Raw genomic sequence first — 23,406 nt, forward strand, 5'->3', positions numbered from 1 at the left:
CCCACCTCTTTTCACAGTAACAAAGCGAAGCAGCGCCATCGTATTCTCGACAATGACCTTACCAGGGAACTCGGTTGGAGCTCCCGATCGCATCCTGACTCACTTCGCATTCTCTGAAATTAATTGGAACTACAGGGGTACAGGGGGACTTCCATCAGCAAACCTGGAAATACTAAAATATCTGCAAAGGTACAGATGTGTGCTTGTGTGTATGTATGTGGGTGTGTGTGTAAAGATTAGCCATTTGTTTCTGTGTATTTGTCAGCAGTGGTTTTCTTAAGAAGGAATGAGGCGTACATGCAGTCGACATTTGGGCTTTTGATGTCTAAGGGCTTCCTCTAGATGCTCCGTCCGCACTTTTCTGCAGAACATGGGAAAAACCTTACAGCATCCCAGTGTGTGGGAGGTTTTGAATGAGTTCATTCACGAGCCACATCATGAACCAGGCTTTTTGAATGCTTTCAAATCTTTTTTTAGACTGATCATTTACGGGGAGATTTATTGTAGTTTATGCTCATGACTGACGTGTAAGTCCCAGCCTTTGTCTGCCTTTGTTGACAAGATAGTTCTGATGGTGCAAAGAGCACGGCCTTTGCCAAAAAGAACTAAGTCAAAGGACAGAGTTCTTTTTAGCAAACATAAAAAGTCAATATCTTTAATTCCAGATACAATCAGAATTCATTGTATGATGTTTTTCATTTCATTGCATGATGACGTCTTAACAGAGATCACAGCCGCCAATGCCCTTGAGCTGCACTGTTGCGCAAGTCAACCCTCTATACAAAGGTGACCCTGTGGAACTGACATTCCCATGTTTGGTTGTTTTGGTCATATAATTCCTGTGCTGCTTGCCAGTGAAGTGAACGTGAAGTACGACTGTTGAAGTACGATGATTGAAAAAACATACCCAGACTCCTCCTTCCAGGTCTCTTTGTCTTTGCTTTGGTGTGATTTGTTCAGAACTTTTTCCAGCTCCTGAAAGGACAAACAGACCACAATTTTCTATAGTTTTCATAAGGTGTCATGTAAACAAACCAAATTTGATTCTGTAATATTCTTTCAAAAGCCACTTTTCAAGTATGCAAGTAACGCCACACCTCAGGGCAGTGGTGGCCTGCCGTGTAAGGAAGCGGACTCATAACCGAGGGGTTGCGGGTTCAAATCAAGGTCCCCTTGAGCAAGATACAGCTCATTAAATGTTAAATGAAGAACGGTGTTCACCATGTGCTGTGGTGTGTATCACAATGACAATAAAGCAATCAATACCCATACGTTTAGCTTTTTGGGGCTAAATAACAGACTACAGTTACATTTCATGATTATTTATAATAGATTTTGAAATAATAACATTCTGAAAAAGAATGTCATGGCCTGGCCTGTCTGGCCTGCAATAAAGATAATCGGCTGTTCATAGCGTATTAAATTTGTTTGTTTTCTTTATCAAGATTCATCTCACACTTCGGATCATTTGCAACTTTATAAGACAATGTTGTCCACTTTCATCCAGAAAGGACCGGTAACCATGCTACAACATCCATGTATTACATAAATGTTTGGATTCCATGCGTCTCAAGCACATGCTGCCATTAAAGCTTCCCAACAATGATCAGCACTGTGGACAACTCATCATTTTGTGTTGTCACTACATGTTATTAATGCTGTAAATACACTGAATAAATATATATGCCATCTTAAGTGGGGCAAACCAAGTACTGTCATGAGAAAATACAGGGGTAGAGGTCTCCAGGGCTCATGTCATAGCACTAGACATTAATCTAGAAACAGTAAAACCTGTAGCCCAAGAACTGTCACTGTACTAATCCAAATCTTGGCCTTGAGTTCTTGTGCATATCCAGTCCTGCACATAATCTATGAACTGAAAGCAGTCCTTTATTTATCAAGACATTTCCTTTGTAGGGACAAATTCATTGGTAAACGCTGGGAAATTCCCTGGGTGAGCAGCCGTCACATGCCATTTGAGAACAATGAAGTGTGTGTAAAGCTCATGGGCAGAGGTGACTCGGGGTTATGAATCGGTGATACCACATCACACCGATTCCAGTGTCTAACACTGTGATCAACAGCTGGATGACTCATATCCATTCTTCCTTAGCCACCTGGAATGGTGTGACTTCTTGAGAAATTGTCAGGAAAAGATCAGTATCTAGTTTCCATCTGGGTTTGCCAAAACGTTGTACTCTTGCGCCAATGCCCATCAGACCGAGTCTGATGTACTGCAATGCGCATCTGAATATTCCTCGTCCCTACCTTTATGCAGGTCACATAGGAGACACTCTGCTGCAAGTCTCCTTCAGACAGAGCAGCGTCCTCCTCTGGGTTTGGGTCAATGAAATCATATGGTTCCTGTTCTGCAGCTGAAACACACACAAGGAGTGCATCTGAAAGCAATTCATGCAAATGTGCAATTATTATCCTTCTATATGTGGCAACTTTTATGCCACTGCACAAAGTAAGTCAAGTTTTGTTGCTACAAAAAAGAAGATGGCCTTTTTTCACAGATCTTTCTGGACCATAGTGTCCCTTTGTACCTTGTAGCATGAATCATTACAACATAGTAGACCCACATTTGAACCCTTTTTATAAGAGGGGAGAGCTGTGCATATGGTTTAATACACAAGGACAAATGAATAGCAGAATCTAAATAAAAGGAGTTAGAGGTCACAACCTAGAGGCACAGAAGTATCAAATACATCTACAGTCGGACATACATAAAATATTTGTATATATTTATAATATGTGTGCAAAGTGTAGGTTGTTTATGAAGTATTTGTGTTAGTTGCAGTATCACTTTGTAATACTCAACCTTTACTGCAGTCCAGTTTGGACAGCAGGGAGTGGGTCTCCGCCCTGCCCTGCTCCCGCGCCGTTTCGGACACCTGAGAGTGCAGACTGACAGTGTCATCGTCTGAAGGCTATAGGTGCAGAGAGAGAAAGACAGAGACATTATATTTTCATGTTTGTAGCTAGTTAATGAGTGTTTTTGGGCACTTAAATGGGGAGACTGAGAGACTGAAAGTTCCCATGCTTTCTTTGACAGGCTACATCTGTGCGTCACTATGCCCTAGTGTATGTGTGTGTGTATGCAGAAAAAATGCCCACCTCTGTGGTAGACAGTCTCTTGTCTCCATTGTCACTTCCGATGCCTGAGTCAGGACCGTGGTTTTTGCCAGGGTAAAAATCCTCTATGCTGCAGAGTACACAAGCCCCCAGTTAGAACATGAGACAGTGTAGCAGACAGTATGCCCCAAGAATCAGGTACACGGATTCATCCCTCAGGTCTGGAGTCTCGGAAAGTTTATGTAATGAAGAAGTGCAGAAGATTAGCTAAAAGGCTCTTTACTAGAAGAGACACAGGACTTCAGATATCTGGGGAAGAAAATGGGATGTGACCGAACGGAGTAGATATAATCACCAGGAAAGGCAGAGGCAAAACAAGGTCCTACAAACCCTGGGGCAAATGAGTGAGATTGGATCATTTTGGATATGCGCAGAGCACAGTGCTTAATCGGCAAGGTGCTACACCTAGAGTCTGAGAACATGGCCACTAAGCTGAATAGATGAATAGATACGGAATGAAAGCAAGTTCTGTAAATGTAGGTGCCAGCCAGACCGGTCTCTACAGGGTGTAATAATGACACAGCTCTCTGTCAGGGTAAGCACAGATCATGAGCTCAGCAGTCACTACCCACCTGTCTGTCAGCTGCGGAGGTAAGCAGCGTTTCCCCAAGGACGGTAGGTCCAGCGAGTCCGGCTTCTTGTCCAGCCGACACGCCTGGATGTTAAGGTACTTAAAAATGTGCACCTTACCCTTCAGACAGATCTGAGGAAATATGGGAAGACACAAGACTAGTCAGAAGGATTGTTCATACTGGAGGTGCAACAGTTCAAAAAGTTCAAGAAGGTGCAACAGTTCAAGTTTGTATTGGGGTTCTTGAGTCACGAGTTTGGGTCAATTTATTTAGTACATTAGGGAGACTGAACATTTTTACCATGTATTTTGTCCTCAAGAATAATATAAATGCATCCAGACATTTACATTTACAGCATTTATCAGACCCTCTTATCCAGAGCAACTTAAAGTGAGTAGTTAAAGGGACGGTCCCCCTGGCGACACTCAGGGTTAAGTGCCTTGCTCAGGGACACAGTGGTAGCAAGTGGGGTTTGAACCTGTGACTTTGTGGTCTTCTGGTTCATTAGAAAGTGTGTTAGCCACTAGGCTAATACCAACCCATTTAATAATATATGAAATCTAAATTCTTCACGAGGCAACTGTTTAACCCTGTTTCCTTAATTTTAAAATAAGTGTTTTCAACTGACACATTAACAATTAGACAACATTATATACATAAACTTATACACTATGTTTGTCATGATCCAGTCTGAAAGGGGTTACTCCATTCCAGGATCCGGACAGGAGCTTCACTGTTGTCACTGTTGTCATTGGGGCAGTGGTGGCCTAGCGGTTAAGGAAGCGGCCCCGTAATCAGAAGGTTGCCGGTTCCCGAATCCCGATCCGCCAAGGTGCCACTGAGCAAAGCACCGTCCCCACACACTGCTCCCCGGGCGCCTGTCATGGCTGCCCACTGCTCACTCAGGGTGATGGGTTAAATGCAGAGGACACATTTCACTGTGTGCACTGTGTGCTGTGCTGCTGTGTATCACATGTGACAATCACTTCACTTTGAACTTTGAATGTGTAATGTTCCTTAATCGTTTTCACCTGTGTCAAATGTATAAAGCTTCCCTGTTTGTTTCTGTTCACCGTCAAATATTTGATGTTTTGTTCCATGTTCACCAACATCTCGGATGTCTCCCCTGTCCTTCACCATTAAACCCCGGTTTTCGTGATGTCATGCGGACGAGGTGCCGGGACCACACTGGCCTGAAGTACCCTCTCGTCCATCATGAATACCGGACCATTCATTTACCATTCATCTCAGCTGTTCATGTCTACTCTTCTCATCTTGTCTCGAATCTACTCTTCTCATCTCATCTCATCTAATTGTCCACTCGAATCATAAAGACTCAGTGTATGGACTTCCCTCCGTCCTTTGCGGACTGCTTTGCCTGGCCCTTCAGGGGTCGTGCCTACGAGGGGGGGTACTGTCATGATCTGGTCTGAAAGGGGTTTCACTGTTATCATGTGTAATGTTCCCCGGTTTTCGTGATGTCATGCGATAGTGACGTTAACTATGTTAACGTCACACCCTAGTTCCTTCCAGTATGTGACTCACCACTGATATACTGACTGTTCATCAGACAGTTACTCTCCACGGAAGGGGGTGGGAAAAAGAAGGGACAAAAGACTGTATGACTGTAAGGCTGTATGAAAAGGCTGCCAAAAGGCTGTATGACCATTTATTTCTTGGGAAAAAAATGTGCTTTGTATACTGAAAGATTTATGTTTTTTTGTGGTTTTGTTATACATGCCACTTCATAGTACTGAGTGTACTTAGGGTAATTACACAATGTCCTTTAAATGTCCTGCTTTGTTATTAATTCAGTTTGGGGTGTAGTTTAATTGAAACTATATAAAGTAAAAGTAAATGCACATATAATTGTGTTTTTTAAATTCCTGTATTAATGATAAATAAATGTCATGCAAATATTTTCCCCTGCAACGTTTTGAGAAATTACAGAGGAAACTTATCTCCCCCTGAAAAGAATGCAAGCTCCCCTCCCTCTCCTTTCCGTTTTAAAAAAAATTGCATAAATTCATCCATGCTGTGCATTTATTCGCCCCTTCCACATTTATGGCATTTACCAGATGCCCTTATACAATCAGTAGTTACAGGGACTGTGCCCTTAGACGGGTCACCAAGCCTGATCGTGGAGGGCACCAGTCCTGCACCGATTAGAGGTTGTGTTCCGCCCCACGTCATTCAACTCAAGAGCTGGGTGATAACAAACACAGATGTTGAATCTGGTGTGCTAATAAAGGTAAGCACAAAAAAACCCTGCCCTACAGCAACTGAAGGTATCAGGGATGCAAGTAAGTTGGGTTTTAAAGTGAGGTGATTGTCACATGTGATACACAGCACACGGTGCACACAGTGAAATTTGTCCTCTGCATTTAACCCATCACCCTGAGTCAGCAGTGGGCAGCCATGACAGGTGCCCGGGGAGCCGTGTGTGGGGACGGTGCTTTGCTCAGTGGCACCCCAGTGGCACCTTGGCGGATTGGGATTCAAACCGGCAACCTTCTGATTACGGGGCCGCTTCCTTAACCGCTAGGCCACCACTGCCCCATGTGCCCCTTCATGCATGTGTCCTTGTGCACACTAGAAAATGTATTTCAGCAACATGCAGCTTGTTTGTATCTGTTTATTACTGCAAATAATACTGAATGTGATAATGCCCCATGCTGCCCTTTAGGACATACTTTCCATGCAATTGTAAAATGTTAATTAATGAGTGGTCTTAAAATAACATCACTGTTACTTTTAAGATATTAACAAAGTGGTTTGTATTTTTATTGACATTGTCAAAAAGGATTTTTCAGCTGCTTTGAAAAAGGAGGAAGAAGGAAGGAACAGAAGACATTTCAAGAACTGTGCTAGGGAAATTTGTGGGATTACTCCCACTTTACCACTAGGTAGAGCCATTGTACTGCATTTGAATTAGTGTAAGCGGCTGCTCTGAGAACGGGAAACATGCTCCTTTACACAACTATCTACACCCTCAGACAAACTGATAGGATGTACAGTGACAATAAAACATAAACATTACACTACATAGACACACATTAGTATAATAATTACTTGAAAACATTTCCATTTAAAAGTCCCATGGCCTGAGTTCCCCTAGCCTGTCTATGGTCCTGAAGTGGCTAGAAATGGTGATATGTATGAAGGGTGCTTTGGCTATTCTGCTTCGCCATCCAAAGAGCAGCACCTCAGACGGTCGGATCTGGAATTTGGCCCCTTATGTCGTCAAAAGGGGAAAGGCTACCTCCCCTTTTCTTGTGCTTTGTCCACCCAGAGAATTTCCCACCCACAAATGTAGTTTTTTAGTTCTGTCACGCAAGCCTCTGAAGAACCGGCTAAATTGACATTGTGGTTGGTGAATGGTGTTGATGACGTCATGTCTGTGAATGCCCGTTCACTTCCATAGGCCACTCTCCTCCTTGTCCCGCCTCTCTCCTTTTAAAGCTACAGGCACTGAAACAGTGCGTCCTGGGGAAATCTCATTGTGGGACTCAGTAAAAGTGGCGGTAATTCTGCATCAAGGATGAATTTGGGAAAGACACTTAAGATACAGTATATGTGAAAGCAAAAAAGGGACCTTTAAATATTATAGGGTGGTAGAAGCCTAGTGAGGATGATAGTAGCATAGTGGGTAACACACCGTTTCGCAGGTTCAAACCCCACTTACTACTATTGTCTCCCTGAGCAAGACACTTAATCCTGAGTGTCTCCAGGGGGGACTGTCCCTGTCACTACTGATTGTAAGTCTCTCTGGATATGGCCTTCTGATAAATGCTGTAAATGTAAATGGATTTCAGGAAGCTTCTGAATTTATGACAGGTTATGGTGACACTGACGTAAAATAGACAAACAACACGGTGATATGAATGCAAATAGTCAGCCTCTGACACACACCTGTGCAGGGGGTGACTGCATGGGATTATTGTCCAGGATGATGTGCTGGAGCTGCCTGAGTTTCCGGTAAGAGAAGGGGATCTCAGTGATCTTATTACAGGAGAAATCCAGGCGAATGAGTGGAAGATCAGACAGTTCTGAGAAAGAGACAAATACATATAAATTCATTATTTTGTGCAAATCCATAGAAATTCCTCAGGATGATGTCCTGAAACTGTTATCTGATGGTGTTACACTTCATGTTTTTCTCTTTTGAACTGTGTGAAGAGTAAATGTAGTTGATGTAATGTGTAATTGACTGGGTGTATTTGTGTGGGTCTGTGTATGTCTGCATTTAAATATGAGAATGTGCTTGTGGTATATCTTAATAAAATGAATGCAGAAACAGTTATTGGTTTGGTTTGACTGAAGTGCAATATTTGAACTTTGACCTGCTAGGTTCTGTGTGTGTGTGTGTGTGTGTGTGTGTGTGTTTACCGTCTGGCAGCACTTGAAGGCAGTTCCTCCTGACATTGAGCTCTCGTAAGGCCTGAAGTTTTCCCATCTGAGAGGGTAGCACCTGGATCTCATTGCAGCTTATGTCCTGCAGGGGGGGAAATAGCCTACTTTACCAATAAAGTACTTTTTCTCACCAATGTCACTTGGTCACCTAAATGATTTTAACATTTGTAAATATTATTAAAGCAACTGTGATTGTACTAGCCGCATAATTCATGTGTAACATTTTGATATCACTACGCCCAGCAAATTATCCAGCACTAATTCAATATAATGTCTCCCCATCTTTTTTATTTAATCTGAACATAAAAAAATAAATGCAAATCAGAACAGTTCAGCAGGTATGCAGAGATGAATTATTTCAGTTTTGTACAGTACACTGCCTCTCCTCACCAGTTCCATGAGGTCTTTGGCCTTGCCGATCTCATCAGGTATGGACTGCAACTTGTTGTTGCTCACTACAAGCACTTTGAGTGGCAGGTTGAACAGATATTTAGGCAGTGTGGACAGCAGGTTCCGACTAAAGAGACATGAAACAAACAAAATTAAAATCATGTGCCTAGTGACATACAGACAGAAACGCATGAGCAAGAACTTCTGGATTCAGACCTGATGTTGAGATAAGTGAGCATCTGCAGGTTGATGATGGCTTCAGGGATGCACTTGATGCAGTTATGGTAGAGGTTGAGGGCCTCCAGGGGAGCAAAAAGACACACCTCGGGGGGGATCTCTGTGAAGCGGTTCTTCGATAAATCTGACAGGAACCAAACACAGACATCCACTGAGTATGGATAATACACGTAATCCCCGCCTTCAGCAGCACCATATGGTCCCCGTGCTCTTGAAATCCAGCAGCTTGAAGTATACTGTCACTTATTAATAAGCATAAAAAAAACAGTTCAGCATTCTACTCTGCGGATCACAAAACTTTATTTTACTTCACATTTCATTTGAACGGTGGTTTCATTACACATTCATTGTACATATAGTACAGGTTGACCAGCAAGAGCCAGAGGATGAGCAATAAGCACAGCCACCAATGAGAATGTAAAATATTTATTTTTTAATTTGTGATTAACACAAATCCCAGATTCCATCCCACCTAGTTCATATCATTCCTAAACCGCCATGATCAAGTAACCAAGGCCTAAATCATTTTTTTCCTGAATTGGCCATTTCTAACCATTTCACAACAGTATACCCCCAATATGCAAATGAAACCCAGAGAGCAAGTGTGCTAACTTGTCCAAGGTGTGAGAATCCATAGCAGTCCAAAATCCAAACACAGGTAACATTTCCATGTAAAAGGTACAGGATCGATAATCAGCACCGAGCCGAATTCTCCATGGTGCTGATTTCATGCCAGCCATTAATCAATCTGTCTAACGGACTGAGATCAATGGCAACCTAAAGGCAAGCAAATGGAGAAAGAGAGTAAGCATGTACTACCAGTATCTTTTATTCAACTTGTATTGCACATGCTTGTATTTATTACATATTTGTTTTGTATTATGTATATTTTTATTATTGTATTGCCTTTTTATTTTCTGTTTCTCTGTGTCTTATATATTATGTGGTGGACAGGACATCAATCTCGTTGTTCTATTGTACTAAGTATGGTTGTGGAATGAGAATAAAGTCTTTAACGTCTAAGCCAAGCTAAGATACTACACAGGTTTAAGGAAACTGAAGACAGTGGGATTTAAGAGTCAAGTGAAAGCACACGTTGAGTATGCAACCTAATCTGAAGTTCCCAGCTTGTCGTGGAGTTGAGGTGGCCATTATCCATCAAGCTCAGAACAAACGGGGCAGTGGTGGCCTAGCGGTTAAGGAAGCGGCCCCGTAATTAGAAGGGTGCCGGTTCGAATCCCGATCCACCAAGGTGCCACTGGGGTGCCACTGAGCAAAGCACCGTCCCCACACACTGCTCCCCGGGCGCCTGTCATGGCTGCCCACTGCTCACTCAGGGTGATGGGTTAAACGCAGAGGACACATTTCACTGTGTGCACCGTGTGCTGTGCTGCTGTGTATCACATGTGACAATCACTTCACTTCAAATGTAGTTAGGATGGAATAGCCTTACTGTGCTATCTTGCTCTTTTTAGATCTATCATCAGTTAACACACATGATTCCAGTAAAGGCAAACATGATTTTTCAATATTTTATTAAAACATTTGAATTATTTTATAGTCTGCAGTGGGTTGTTGAACATAGTGTGCGTAAGAAATTCCCCTTGCATGTTTGAAAATGTGCTTGGAGGGTTTGGGCATGAATTATTTCCAAAAATGGCTGGCATCTGTGCAACAGAAAACAAGGGTCAAACAACCTTGTACATAAACTCTCACAACCATTTAATCACACTTACAGTGGATGTTGGTACTTAACACTTCAAAACTATCCAGTAATATTTGCTTTGTAATAAAAGTTAGAAAGAGCAGCGTATCGCTTCTAGTCTTCTTCTTTTTTTTTTTTTTTTTAAGTCTAAGCTTGGGCACAAACTGGCCTGCAGTGTATTAAATCCCGGGCACAAGATCCCTGTCCAGACTAGTTACGAGTCAAAGCTAATCACAGGAGATCTTTGTTCTCTATTCAGCCAAGGGCTCAGCGCATGATGAATAATAAAATAAAAATAAAAAAACGCAAAGCCAGGGGTCACGTCCCTTCCCCTCCTCCTGTCCCATCTACTTCCCTTTAGGTGCAGGGCCAGGCTTCCTCCGGCTGCACAGCTGCACCATGCTTGTTTCCCCTCACGGAAAATTCTCCTCGCACCGCTGGTACACTCTACTGCCACTGCCCAGCCGGAACTCCTCTCCCACCGCTGTTGGAGCTGAAAGTGTTCGCCACCACAGGCGACAGCCTCTGCCGGGGAAGAACCGCTCTGCTGGCGCGCTTCTCTCCATCTAGCACGAGTGAAACTTTCTCGGCATGCGCCGTGGTTCTAAGCTGGTCTGTGAGTCTGGGCTTAATACTGTTGTACAGACCACTCAGTACAAAGACAAGTTTTAGGCCAGAATTATGAACCTATGAACCAGAAGACCCGGGTTCGAATCCCACTTACTACCATTGTGTCCCTGAGCAAGACACTTAACCCTGAGTTGCTCCTGGGGGAGACTGTCCCTGTAACTACTGATTGTAAGTCGCTCTGGATAAGGGCGTCTGATAAATGCTGTAAATGTAAACCAACCTGGAGGACAAAGTTGTGGTCACTATCCAACTTCCATTAGGTTGATAAAGTTCTGTGGATGCAGAATGAAACGTATCTACCTTAAAGAAAGGAGTCCAGTTGCCATGACTCAACTTTCAGACAATAGATTTTATAGTTTAGCGTTAAACAAAATCTTTATATTGACGCTGCCTGTAATGAGGAGTGTCAACCATAGCAATAATGTGAAACATTTCCACAAGAGGTAAAAAAAATGTATGTTACGTAAACAGGCAAAGAAGAAGATCTTCTGGGGTCCCTTGCAGGCATCGTGAGAGGAAAACCGATTGGACCAACGGAGTGAGCGTGGAGCAGCCTCCTGACCCAGATTTCGAGAGGTGAGAGGAATACACACACAGCAAGGCTCCACGATGCCGGCTGAGCTGCCTGGCAACCGTCTCTGCTCGCAATGCGTTAGCCAATCGCAGGTGCCATCTGTGCCAACACCCGTGAATGCTCAATTCGTTGCTCAGCATGATGCGTGCCTGTTCCAAACTTGTCAATTCCCCCTCGCTCTCTCGCTCGCTCTCCCTCAATTACTCACTCTCGCATACACACATTCCAACTCGGATTACTCTGTCCATTCATCAGGGATGTGACTGAGATAAGTGCTACCACATACCTTGACACCAAACACAGCATCTGCCCACTTGCACACATTCACAGAAAAGTACATTTTGACACACTTTTACACACACGTTGTATTGGGCAGAATGTGTGGCTTTTCATAACGTCATCCAACGTCCCCACACACTGCTTCATGACTGCCCACTGCTCACTAAGAGTGATGGGTTAAATGCAGAGGACACATTTCGTCAATGACAATCTGCACTTTCACAATCAGGTGCTCAGGAAATTGGCGGAACGCACAGAGATCATGAGAAGTCGAGTTGTCCAATGGGACATGCCACGTGATTGGTCCTGATCCCAGGCACAGACTGGACAATGACAGCAGATGTCGGGAAGCAGCTACACTTTCCTACTAACACCATCATCACCACAATGAGACCCAACATCATTCCTGTGGTCGACAGTAAAGAATTGTCTTCTTTTAACTGACTGTGCCTTTGCAGCAGGGCATCCAAGAGTTGTATGAGAGGAAGAAGTCACAGTATGCTGACCTAGTGGCTGAATACCAAGAGAACCTATCCGGTTGAAGTTGGCCACCATGGCTTTATGAGCTTCTCAACCAATTGCAATGAAGACATTGGCTTTGGACACACCTTCTCATTCAATGTGTTTTCTTTACATGACCATTTACATGGTCATTTACATTTTACAAAATGGTGCCTGTACTATGTAAAATAAAGTTGAACCTAATCTAACCTCATCTGTGTCAGTAGTTGTTTGCTTTGTGGTGATGCTTGTTCTGTTGCTTCTTCACATTAATTCCCCAGCATAATATACACCTACTATTCAAAAGTAAAGGGTCAACAGTGTAAACGTCTTGTCTCTAGGGGAAACTATACTTGTGTACAGTAAAGACACACAATGCAGAAACGTGCCTTTTTTTTATCTGATCTCTATAGCCAATGCTATTCCTTTGTGTTATGAACACAAACACACTAACTATGCAGAATCATCAGTTTTCAGTTCCTCACAAGGTCTGGCCTTTCTTTATATCCAGATGGTATATTTACAAAAGCCTGCACTTCCACAGCCATTTTGGTTTGAGATAAAACACATAGGCTATTATCATGTCTGTGTTCAAGGATTCAGAAAGGCCAGCAAAACCGCAAAATGGCAACAAACACACCACAGCACGTAACCAGAAACATTTGCAAAGGATACTGTGTGCTGCCATGACAACCACTCAGGTTGAAGGGAGTGGCGAGGAGTATTGACTGCCTGCAGCTTTGGAACACACCTCCCTGCATCCATAATGACTAGAGCCGAATATTTCTGCACATGCACACTACATGCTGCAGGCTTTACCTGAATATTCTACCTTAATTTGTTGGGCACATGGGAGATATATACAGTCACATATGCACTAGCCATCATTAGAGTACAGTATGCACAACCGTGGCTAAATATGCAGTCTCAACAGAATTCAATAAATTCACCCCAAGTTACTGCAGGCAATAAAAATGGTGCGCTGAATTGTAATTACTTTCATGCATTATTTAGAAGAAAATGTTTTGCCCATAATATATTAGGGTGGTAGTAGCCTAGTGGGTAAGACACTCGCCTGTGAACCAGAAGACCCAGGTTCAAATCCCACTTACTACCTTGTGTCTGGATAAGGGCGTCTGATAAATGCTGTAAATGTAAATGTTCTCTGTATTGACAGATAATATAAATTGCTTTGTGGAATGAACTTCCCCTCGAGGTCAGAACAGCTCAGTCACTGAGCACCTTCAAACGACAGCTCAAGACCTTCCTCTTTAAAGAATATTTAGATTAAATTGTAACTTTCTTGTTGTCGAACTTGTGTACAGAATCTACAACAGAGTGAATAAAAAGGTTTTATTCATAGTTGGGGTCCTAGTGAACCGGAATTGATCTCTTCATCGATGGTAACTTGAAAGCATGTTGAAAGCAAGTCGCTCTGGATAAGGGTGTCTGCCAAATGCCGTAAATGTAAATATATTATGTCTTATGTGGAACACAGATTAAGACAGTCCCCAAAATCATTTCAACTATGTATTTGAAGGCTAATTTATCTTCAGATTTCCATGTAAATGTTTTGCAGTGATTCTAACGGGATACACTCACTCCAGTCAGTAGAGATCTGTCAGGAACACGTTGCAGGAAGGAAGGAGGACCACTCACCTACAGGGGAAATTAATAACTAATAAATATGGCACAATGACCTCACACTGACATGATACATAGATAAAAGACAAATGACCGAATGAGGATGGGACACGACAAGGGTACATTCATACTAATGATAACAGATGAAATAAATCATGGATATCAGGAATTACAAGGCAAAGCAGTCTGGGAAATGTCCAAAACTAGTAAGTAAATCTGTATATTGAGACCTGGTGAACTTCTTTCGGCTTTAATTCAGCAATGCAACTCACGTTGTAAGTCGCTCTGGATAAGGGCATCTGCCAAATGCCTTAGATGTAAATGTAAATGCAACTACAGTAATCAACTTGTGCTGCATGTGCACTTTGGCTGAACTGGAAGTGAAACTAGTTTTCTTCACATAAGCTTAAAACTATTTGCATCAAACCTGGGCTTGACTGCAATTGAAGTGAAAGTGAAAGTGAAATGATTGTCACTGTGAAACACTGCAGAACACAAATGTGTCATCTGCTGTTAACCATCACCTTTAGTGAGCAGTGGGCAGCCATGAAAGGCACCCGGGGAGAAGAGTGTGGGGACGGTTCCTGGCTCGGTAGCACTTCAGTGGAACGTTCGGAATTCGATCCGGCAACCCTCTGAGTACGGGTCTATTTTCCTTACATACTAGGCCACCACTGGCCCAGTGAGATTTGAACACGGGGTTTCTACACCAATTGCAGTGAGCAATTGCAGCATGTTACAGCCCCAGAATGCATCAAAGAGCAATTTATTGACATGGCATACACTGATTAGCACAATCTAATTAAAGAGGCAAATTAGGGCATTAGGGCAGGGATTGGAAAGGGACGGGATGATAAGATAAAGGTGACAGGAGAGATCTTACTTGGGACGAGGTGATTCAGAGCCAAGTCGAACTGACAAAAGCCTATCGATGACTGAGCAGCTGGCAGTGGCCATCTTGCCAATTTATGGGAGTCACGTTACCTCATTTCCGTGTTGCTCCCAGTCACGTGGATGGAATCATGTGACACTGGTTGAAAATAGGTATTGAGCTACTTTGTGCATGTGACACAATAGACGGCAATAGACTTACATTATCCAGCATCCAGGAAGAAGGATGCATAGTAGCTGTGGTGCATCACCAATGGCTCCTTCACGGCCAATGCAGCTCTGGGGCAGTAAGCGGCCCCGTAATCAGAAGGTTGCCGGTTCGAATCCCGATCCACCAAGGTGCGACTGAGGTGCCACTGAGCAAAGCACCGTCCCCACACACTGCTCCCTGGTCCCCTGTCATGGCTGCCCACTGCTCACTCAGGGTGATGGGTTAAATGCAGAGGACAAATTTCACTGTGTGCACCGTGTGCTGTGCTGCTTTGTATCACATGTGACAATCACTTCACTTTACTTTACTTTACTTTAATTTTAAACTGAGTTGATTCAAAAAATAATTACACACCGACAAAAAGCAGATACAAGATATACAAGATACAGAACTTGCAATGGGTGTGTGGCTATATGCTTATGTAAATCCTGAGGACGTGCTTGACCTGACGTTATTGAATAAGCCCCAATGTCTATTTCTATGCTTTCAAACTAGCTCACAGTTCACAGTTTCATTTTGATATCCGAAGGGTTACTATGAGTCACAACAGCATTGCTTCTGTGCTCAGCCTGCCTGGCATCTGAGTTTCCCCTACAGATGTTTCTTGCATTTTTATCTTTGGGGGGACTTTTTCCTTGTTGGGGGTTGGGCTCTGCAGCATCCTTTGTGATTTTGTGGCTACACAAATGTTCATTAGAACAAAAAGGGACCCACCAAAGCAGAACTGTCTCTCTGAATACACATTAGTCAGCAGCGGCTCCCTGCCCCCCTGACCCTTTATCAAATACGGAGGCTTGCAGAGAAACACGCTCGTCGCAGTTTCTGTTGTCAGAGTTGCGTTCCTTCTATTTTTCTAACTAAGCGATAGATTTCTGTTTAAAGATTCAGAATTGTCCAATCTTTCAGAAGGCTAAAAACACACTGAGAGGTGAATATACGTCATTAACTATTTTGCCTCCAATGCATTTTGACCCATTTCCTTCTGCTTTCCAGGTTTTAGAAACAAGAACGCCATAGACTTCAGTGGAACAGCGCCACTCCATGCTCTGTGACTCAGAGCAGTGATAACAAATCTTCACTAAGAACCTAAGATTACTCTGCTTCCCCTTCCATAACCAGTTATTTCTGGGAGTGTGTGCATTTGTGTGCAAATGTTACACCATCCTGCGCTTCTGTCACAGCACTGGAGGATTTCCTTCCTTTCTACATGGGAACAGAATGAACAAGAGGCACACACACACACACACACACACACTAATAAAAACACACTCTTTCGAGGCTTAGTGCAACACCCACTCAATCTAACCTAAATACTGGAGTCCCTGGCAGTAAGCACTTATCTTCCATTAAGTGTGAAAGAAGGACTGAGAGAGGAAGAAATTGGGGGTGGGGGGGCGTGCGAGGAAGGAAGGTGCAGAGAGAGAGATAGGGAGGAAGACAAATGGATACAGACAGAGATGGATATACATGCAGAACAGGAGAGAAGGAGTGTCTGGCTATGCAGAGATGAGAGAACACAGGGAAGATACAGTGTATGTGAAGATGTGAAGAATCAAAAAGTAAAACTTCAAAGAAAATACATTAAAGCCCACCACACCTCACCAACTTCTACTAACACACCACCCAGCAGTAGTGGGAAAAACACTATGAACAAGAAGACCACAAAGTCACCGGTTCAAACCCCAATGACTACCATTGTGTCCCTGAGCAAGACACTTAACCCTGAGTGTCTCCAGGGGGACTGTCCCTGTAACTTCTGATTGTAATTCTAGATAACGTATATTGCTATATACTAAATATATTTCAATATACATATTTTCAATACATATACAATATATTATTCTAGAATATTTCAACATATATTACTATGTACAATTCACAATATATGAATACACATGAAATATATTGTCACATAATACATTGAGAAATATATTTTTGTTGCGTATGGGGTAGCTAACAGTCGTTGCTCTAGTCTAAACCATCTTTCCATGCAACTATCAGTACACATTACATCACACCACTCACAACCAACACACAACACCCACAGACTTTAACACATCAACACAACCCTCACTATCAGAGCAGTGCAGAAGCGTGGGCTTCATATAGGAGTATCCTCTTGAAAAAGACAAGAGTCTGCTAGAAATAACAACCAAATGTTAATGTGTCTAAAAAGAAATATCACCTGCACCACTTTTCCAGACAGACACACACACACACAACATTGCAAACACACATTGTCAGTCTGGTATCCCTTCCTCAAAAGTGCTCTCCATCTACCTCTGCACATTCAGGCCTGTAAGCGTGCTTCAGCTGCATGCTGCAGTGGTGTGTGCACAGAATGTCATGTGTGTGTCCGAACCCAAACTGAAAATGAATCAGTCTGTACCCTGAACCAATTCAAAATGAAAATAATGTAAAGAACTAATGTATTAATTAAGAACAGTATTAATTATTTAACTGCATTAATAATTCAAAGTAAGTGGTAGAGAATCACGCAGAAACAGCCAAAAGAGACAATGGGATTTTCTAAACTATGAAACCACAATACCAAAAAAAGGGACACACAGCCAGCACCAGAAGGCAAGACTTCCCCAATGAAAGTAGGCTACTTAACAGCATGATGTAGGGCTGGTAAAATATTTAAACACACAGACAAGACTGCAGCCCCATTCAGGACCTTACTGTCACCACTACCCAGCATGCAAATCTCTCTGGATTCTGTTCAGAGCAGGAAGTGGAACAGTCGAAGGACACACAGACTAAACACAGAGGGAATGGATTCAACTGCATTTGCCAGTGTAAAAAAATTATGAAGAATTCTTAAGAAATGCCAAAATGTAGAACTTGAGAGTTTCTATGATTACTATAGAAGCATATACAAATATGAATGGCACAAAATCTGGAAAATAGATGTATCAAATTGAAACATTGAAATAACAAAAACTAACATAAAATGAATATAAAAATCATCACCAATGTTCATAAAATGAATAACAACATGCATGATTTATACATTATACTACACTACATGCTTTATGATTAATATGACCAATTTTTTCTTGCCTATCATTTCCCATGTTACAGCCGCTGAGCACACCACTGTATGGCATAGCCTCAAGTGTAGTATGATGATACCCCTTTTATTCTGATATATTCCATATTTAATTTATCAGCTGTGAAAATAGACGAAACAAGGAAATACGGCAGGATTGTTGAGTACCGAGTTATTTTTACACCAGGAATCATATCTGTTTCCCTGCCTGATGGATTTGTTACCATGAAGCATCAATTCATCGTTCTCCCCTAAAGCACTTCTGCACTGTACTGAAACACATCTGCAGGGAGCTTCTCAGGCAAAGTGGCCGAAAAGAGAGTATAATAATTACGTAAAAAGTTGATGATCATTGATCGTCGAGCCACTGATGATCCAGACAGAAGGAAAGGCCGCAGGCCATTCGGCCTGGATAATGCAGGCCAGACAATGATTGGTCGAACAGCAGACTACTGTAAAGGAAGATCGTCAGAAAAGGAGCCAGACAGAGAGCGAGAAGTGAGGTGAGGAAAATTCAATGTGACAGAGTGACATTTCTGATCCTTGTCTTTCTGCTGTGTCTGGATTCATATTAGATTAAAGTGACCATCAATGTTCCCTTCAGGGAGTGCGAGCAACAGCAGAGCGTCATTCAGCTTACAAAAGAACAATATATTCTAATCTGTTCTGTTCTCTGTCCAGACAAAATAAATCAACACAACTTCGCTCTTTATCTCCTAAAGTTAACTCATTTCATTCATTTCAATTAATTTCATCAGAGTGAAAAGAGAGGTACTAAAAAAAAAGCTTAACATTTAATATAACATTATAGTCACACATGACGACATTACAATGACACAAATATACAGTACAATGCATCAGTCGTACATTTGTCTTTTATACCCAATGCAAGGACACAGTTAACTGTACACACACACACACTCACACTCGCACATGACATTCCCTGGAGGTGGAATAGTAAATGGGTCTACTTGAGTAGCTCCATTAGCTTGAGGGCAAACGAGGGGAACTCCAACCCCAACCTCATCATGCGGGAACACACACCGACACCCGCCGTATACCAGCCAGTTCTCCTCGGCCCTCCCCACCACCACCACCACTCTGGATGATGTACGGCCGGGCCCTCTCTGCTGGATCTCAGGGGAGCTGCCCCAGTTGCCTTGACCTTGGGGTCGGATCTCATCAGAGGCGAAAGGCGGAGGGCCAGCTCGCGCGTGGTGATGTGATAATTGCGTGTGCTCCTGCTGACGATGTGACCACCTCCTCTCAGACATCACTGGATACAGGATTAATGGTGCGCCTGTCTTTCCGAACTAATATCTCCGGTTCTGGCCTCCCTGTCAATGGCGCTCTGACTCAGTAAGAGGCAGCTGTGTGTGTTTGTGTGTGTGTGTGTGTGTCCTCACAAAGACAAGAAATGAGATAGTGGTCCAGAACAGATGCTACATATACATATGTAAATATTATCTATGAGTAAAATGGAAATGCATTCAGTACACATGCAGCTTTGCCTCCACTAATAAAAAAAGTATATACTCACAAACACAGTCCCGACATAATGAGACAAAAATATCAAATCTGCAACGAGCAGTCTCACACATTGCCAACACAAGGGGCACACGAGTGTGTTCACACTGAGGCGTCCCTGTGGGTGCCTGATTTAATTGGCCCATGGGGCCTGAGCAGCTGAGGGGCCTGTAATACATAATCACGAACAGCCTGGGCGGCCGTCCTGGAAATGGCAGACCTACATGCACACATGTCTGCAAACGTAAACACGCATGATCGCAAATGATGTACATGTGAGGAAAACGTGTCGCATTTTTACACAATCCGTGTTACCGTGTTTTTCACGGGTTTTCACACAGCCCCAGGGTGCACGTCACCATACATGTTCACAAACATGTACAGAACACACACACATTGTTCAGTCCAACTGACAGCTAATTAGGGACTGTCCAGTGGTGTCTCTCTCTCTCTCTCTCTCTCTGTCTGTCTTTCTCACTATTTTGCTCTCTGCTTCCCATATGTTTCCCATATATTCCACAGCCCCGCTCTCCACTTCTGTTTTACATAATACGGATCTCCAGCCACACACACACAGAAAACACACACACAAACAATAAAATGTCACTTGTCTGCTTCATTTGACTTGAGCTGTCGCAACATTTGAAGCTGTATATGCAAACTAGTACGACGAGACGAAGTGCGACTGAGAAGAAGATAGCACGTTGATGGTAATCACGATATTTTTAAAAATGTGACATCAGATGACGTGAGTGAAAAACCGAGACATATTTAATTTTGTGTTTACGTGTTTGTTTATTTCCACCCACACCCTGACATTACCCCAGGGCCTACACAGTGAAGGAAATCCTGTTAGTCTCACAAGCCAGTTTATCTCCACAGAACAGGCAAGTGTCTTCCTCCGACACAGTACAGTAGAGGAGTGGTGAAATCTGAACAACACCAGTCTGCCTCAAGATAATAACACATGGCAATATTTTTACAAAACATCATGTTGTGATTGTGTCACGATGGCTGGACATGGCGAGGAAGAAGGATGCATACGCACCATGTCACAAAACTGGGGTTTAATACATGGTAGACAGGCCAAGGGGAACATCACCAAACAATGATCCAACAGGGAACAGACACAAACGGGGCAGCTTTATACAATCATACACAGGTGAACACAATCAGGAAACATTACACAGGATGAACATGAAACTCCTGCCCCTGCCGGACCGGATCATGACAGATTGTGAACATTCAAATTTTCATTAGTTTGAACGTTATGACCATGGTGATACAGTCTACACACTTGTTTTCTTGTCTTTGTAGTTAATAGTTTTGGACACATTCCATCCACACGACACTGTAATGACACATTTGAATAATGAATAACTGACACACAGTGGTTTAAAACAGATAGTATTATGGTACGTCGTCCAACTCCATGGGACAGGGTCAAAGGGCAGCAGGTGACCAAAATTTCAAATGTAAAATGCACAAAATCACATTCTATTCACACACACATTCACACACACTTTAAAACAGATAGTATTATGGTACATCGTCCAACTCCATGGGACAGGGTCAAAGGGCAGCAGGTGACCAAAATTTCAAATGTAAAATGCACAAAATCACATTCTATTCACACACACACACACACACAATAACAACAAACAAAGAAACCTCACCTTCACACAGTCCCAGCCACCCCCCTGCTGCACACCTTTACACATGCACATCAGCTTGAAGCAGTCCAAACACTGACGTGTCCACACACTCACGTCCCTGGCCGTGAGGGCAGCTTTGTACTAAAGTTGGGGCAGAACTGGACGGGACACTAGATCAGCTCTGCAGGGGTCTCCCCTGCTGGGCCAGACAAAAAACCACAGAGTCCCCCCACCCTCGCTGCTTGAAGCCCGCAGCTCGGTTACAAGAAGTAGGAGAGCAGCGGGGGGAAGGAGGGCTTTATGATGCTGGCCACCTTTTTCTTTTTTGCCAGGCCCCTGCCCCAGAAAGCACCATCTGTGCCAGGAGAGGGTCGACAGCAGGCCCTGACAACCCACAGCCTTCCCCTTACTGTGATTATTATGGCGGAAAAGAATATTGTGATAATCCTCAACTGACACTGTCATCACCTTAATCCGTTTGAAATTTGTATTTAACAATATTGCGTGTTTTTTTACTAACTAATAATGCATTTCTAATTATTTTAAATGCACTTTTCATTAATCCAAAGATACTTGGAAAAATACTAATGTGTTGAACACTATGTTCTGAATCACCCAGAATGCTTGATTAGAGTTGAGTGATCTGGGTTTTCATGCGGTTGTTCATTGCACAGGCCCTTGTACATACAGGTGTAGTAGCACATTACATTACTGTGATTTAGTTTAACATGCAATTAACTGTGAGGTCTAGGCCTGTCACAGTTATTACTAAATCCCCTGCCTGCAATTGTTTCAAATCACCATTTTTTGCAGAAATGTTAGAATTATTTGTCTCTGTGATTTTTATCAGTTTCACAAGTTTTCCCGCACATTAACAGTTGAAAAATGACACAATTTCCCAGAAATTCTGTGAGAGGGAGTAATGTAACAAAAACATAGTAATGAATTAAATACTATTTGTAATGAATAATCTTCCAGGATTAAACATTTACATTAACAGCATGTCACGATCCGGTCCGAAAAGGGGTTACTCCCGGACCGGAGTTTAATTGTTGTCCTGTGTAATGTTCCCTAATCGTTTTCACCTGTGTAAATTGTATAAAGCTGCCCTGTTCGTTTCTGTTCGCTGTCAGGTCTTTAACGTTATGTTCCGTGTTCACCCATGTCAACGTCTTGGATGTCTCCCCTGTCCTGTGTTTCGTGATGTCAGGTGATAGTGTCCTTCATTCCTCGTCTCCTCGTCACTCTTCGTCCTCCTCTCCATACACCCGCCGCGTCATGCCCGCATGGACGTGACACACCATTTATCAGACGCCCTTATCCAGAGCGACTTACAATCAGTAGTTACAGGGACAGTCCCCCCTGGAGCAACTTAGGGTAAAGTGTCTTGCTCAGGGACACAATGGTAGTAAGTGGGATTTGAACCTGGGTCTTCTGGTACATAGGCGAGTGTGTTACCCACTAGGCTACTACCACCATTGATTCAATTCAGATAAATACATTTTCTTCATAAGATGTACAAGCTATTAGTTAAATATGATTAAGCTTAATTGTAAAATTAAAATTACAGCAAGTGCAGCCCAATTAAATGGTGTGTGTTACGTCCCTGGAGGTTCTGTGTGGCTGGAGGAGGAGTTGAGGCCTGCCAGCTCCACCTACCATCTGCCTATTGGTCACCTCCACCTATATAAAGAGACTTCGGATGGTGCTCGGCAGGTCCCCAGGGTCTGCTAGGCCCTTACTCTTTTTTGAGGTCACCAGGGTCCACAGAGATCTGCAAGGATCTCCGTTGGTGATCTCATTCGTGTGTGACCCTTTGTTGTTAGACTGGGTAGACCCTTTTTTTTTTACTTGTGCGTGTTTGAGTTATCTCTGCTGGACCATCCCTTCCTTTAGGCTGTTTTGATGTTGGTTAGCTGTCCTGTTGTATTGTACCTGTTAGCACCCTGTAAATATGCTGTGTTTGGTTGTGAGTGTGTAACAG

At 42.9% G+C, this 23,406-nt stretch overlaps 1 protein-coding gene and 1 long non-coding RNA gene across 3 annotated transcripts in view; one reads left to right on the forward strand and one right to left on the reverse strand.

Annotated features, from left to right (window-relative positions):
• lrch2 (leucine-rich repeats and calponin homology (CH) domain containing 2) overlaps positions 1-23,406 on the reverse strand; it is a 51,999-nt gene that overhangs the window by 17,418 nt on the left and 11,175 nt on the right. For both annotated transcript variants that reach the window (XM_028983010.1, XM_028983009.1), the window contains exons 2-10: positions 8,730-8,874; positions 8,514-8,640; positions 8,100-8,205; positions 7,623-7,759; positions 3,711-3,841; positions 3,121-3,208; positions 2,825-2,933; positions 2,269-2,375; positions 908-975 (exon numbers count right to left, since the gene is read on the reverse strand). In XM_028983010.1, the coding sequence (XP_028838843.1) occupies positions 908-975; positions 2,269-2,375; positions 2,825-2,933; positions 3,121-3,208; positions 3,711-3,841; positions 7,623-7,759; positions 8,100-8,205; positions 8,514-8,640; positions 8,730-8,874 (1,018 nt within the window). The remainder of the gene's footprint in view (positions 1-907; positions 976-2,268; positions 2,376-2,824; positions 2,934-3,120; positions 3,209-3,710; positions 3,842-7,622; positions 7,760-8,099; positions 8,206-8,513; positions 8,641-8,729; positions 8,875-23,406) is intronic.
• Positions 21-12,193, forward strand: LOC114792129 (uncharacterized). Its single transcript, XR_003750095.1, has 3 exons — positions 21-189; positions 11,557-11,661; positions 12,168-12,193. It is a non-coding gene; the product is annotated as an uncharacterized LOC114792129 (long non-coding RNA).

The sequence above is a fragment of the Denticeps clupeoides genome, chromosome 6, assembly GCF_900700375.1.
Source record: "Denticeps clupeoides chromosome 6, fDenClu1.1, whole genome shotgun sequence".
In the NCBI taxonomy this organism is placed as follows: Eukaryota; Metazoa; Chordata; class Actinopteri; order Clupeiformes; family Denticipitidae; genus Denticeps; species Denticeps clupeoides.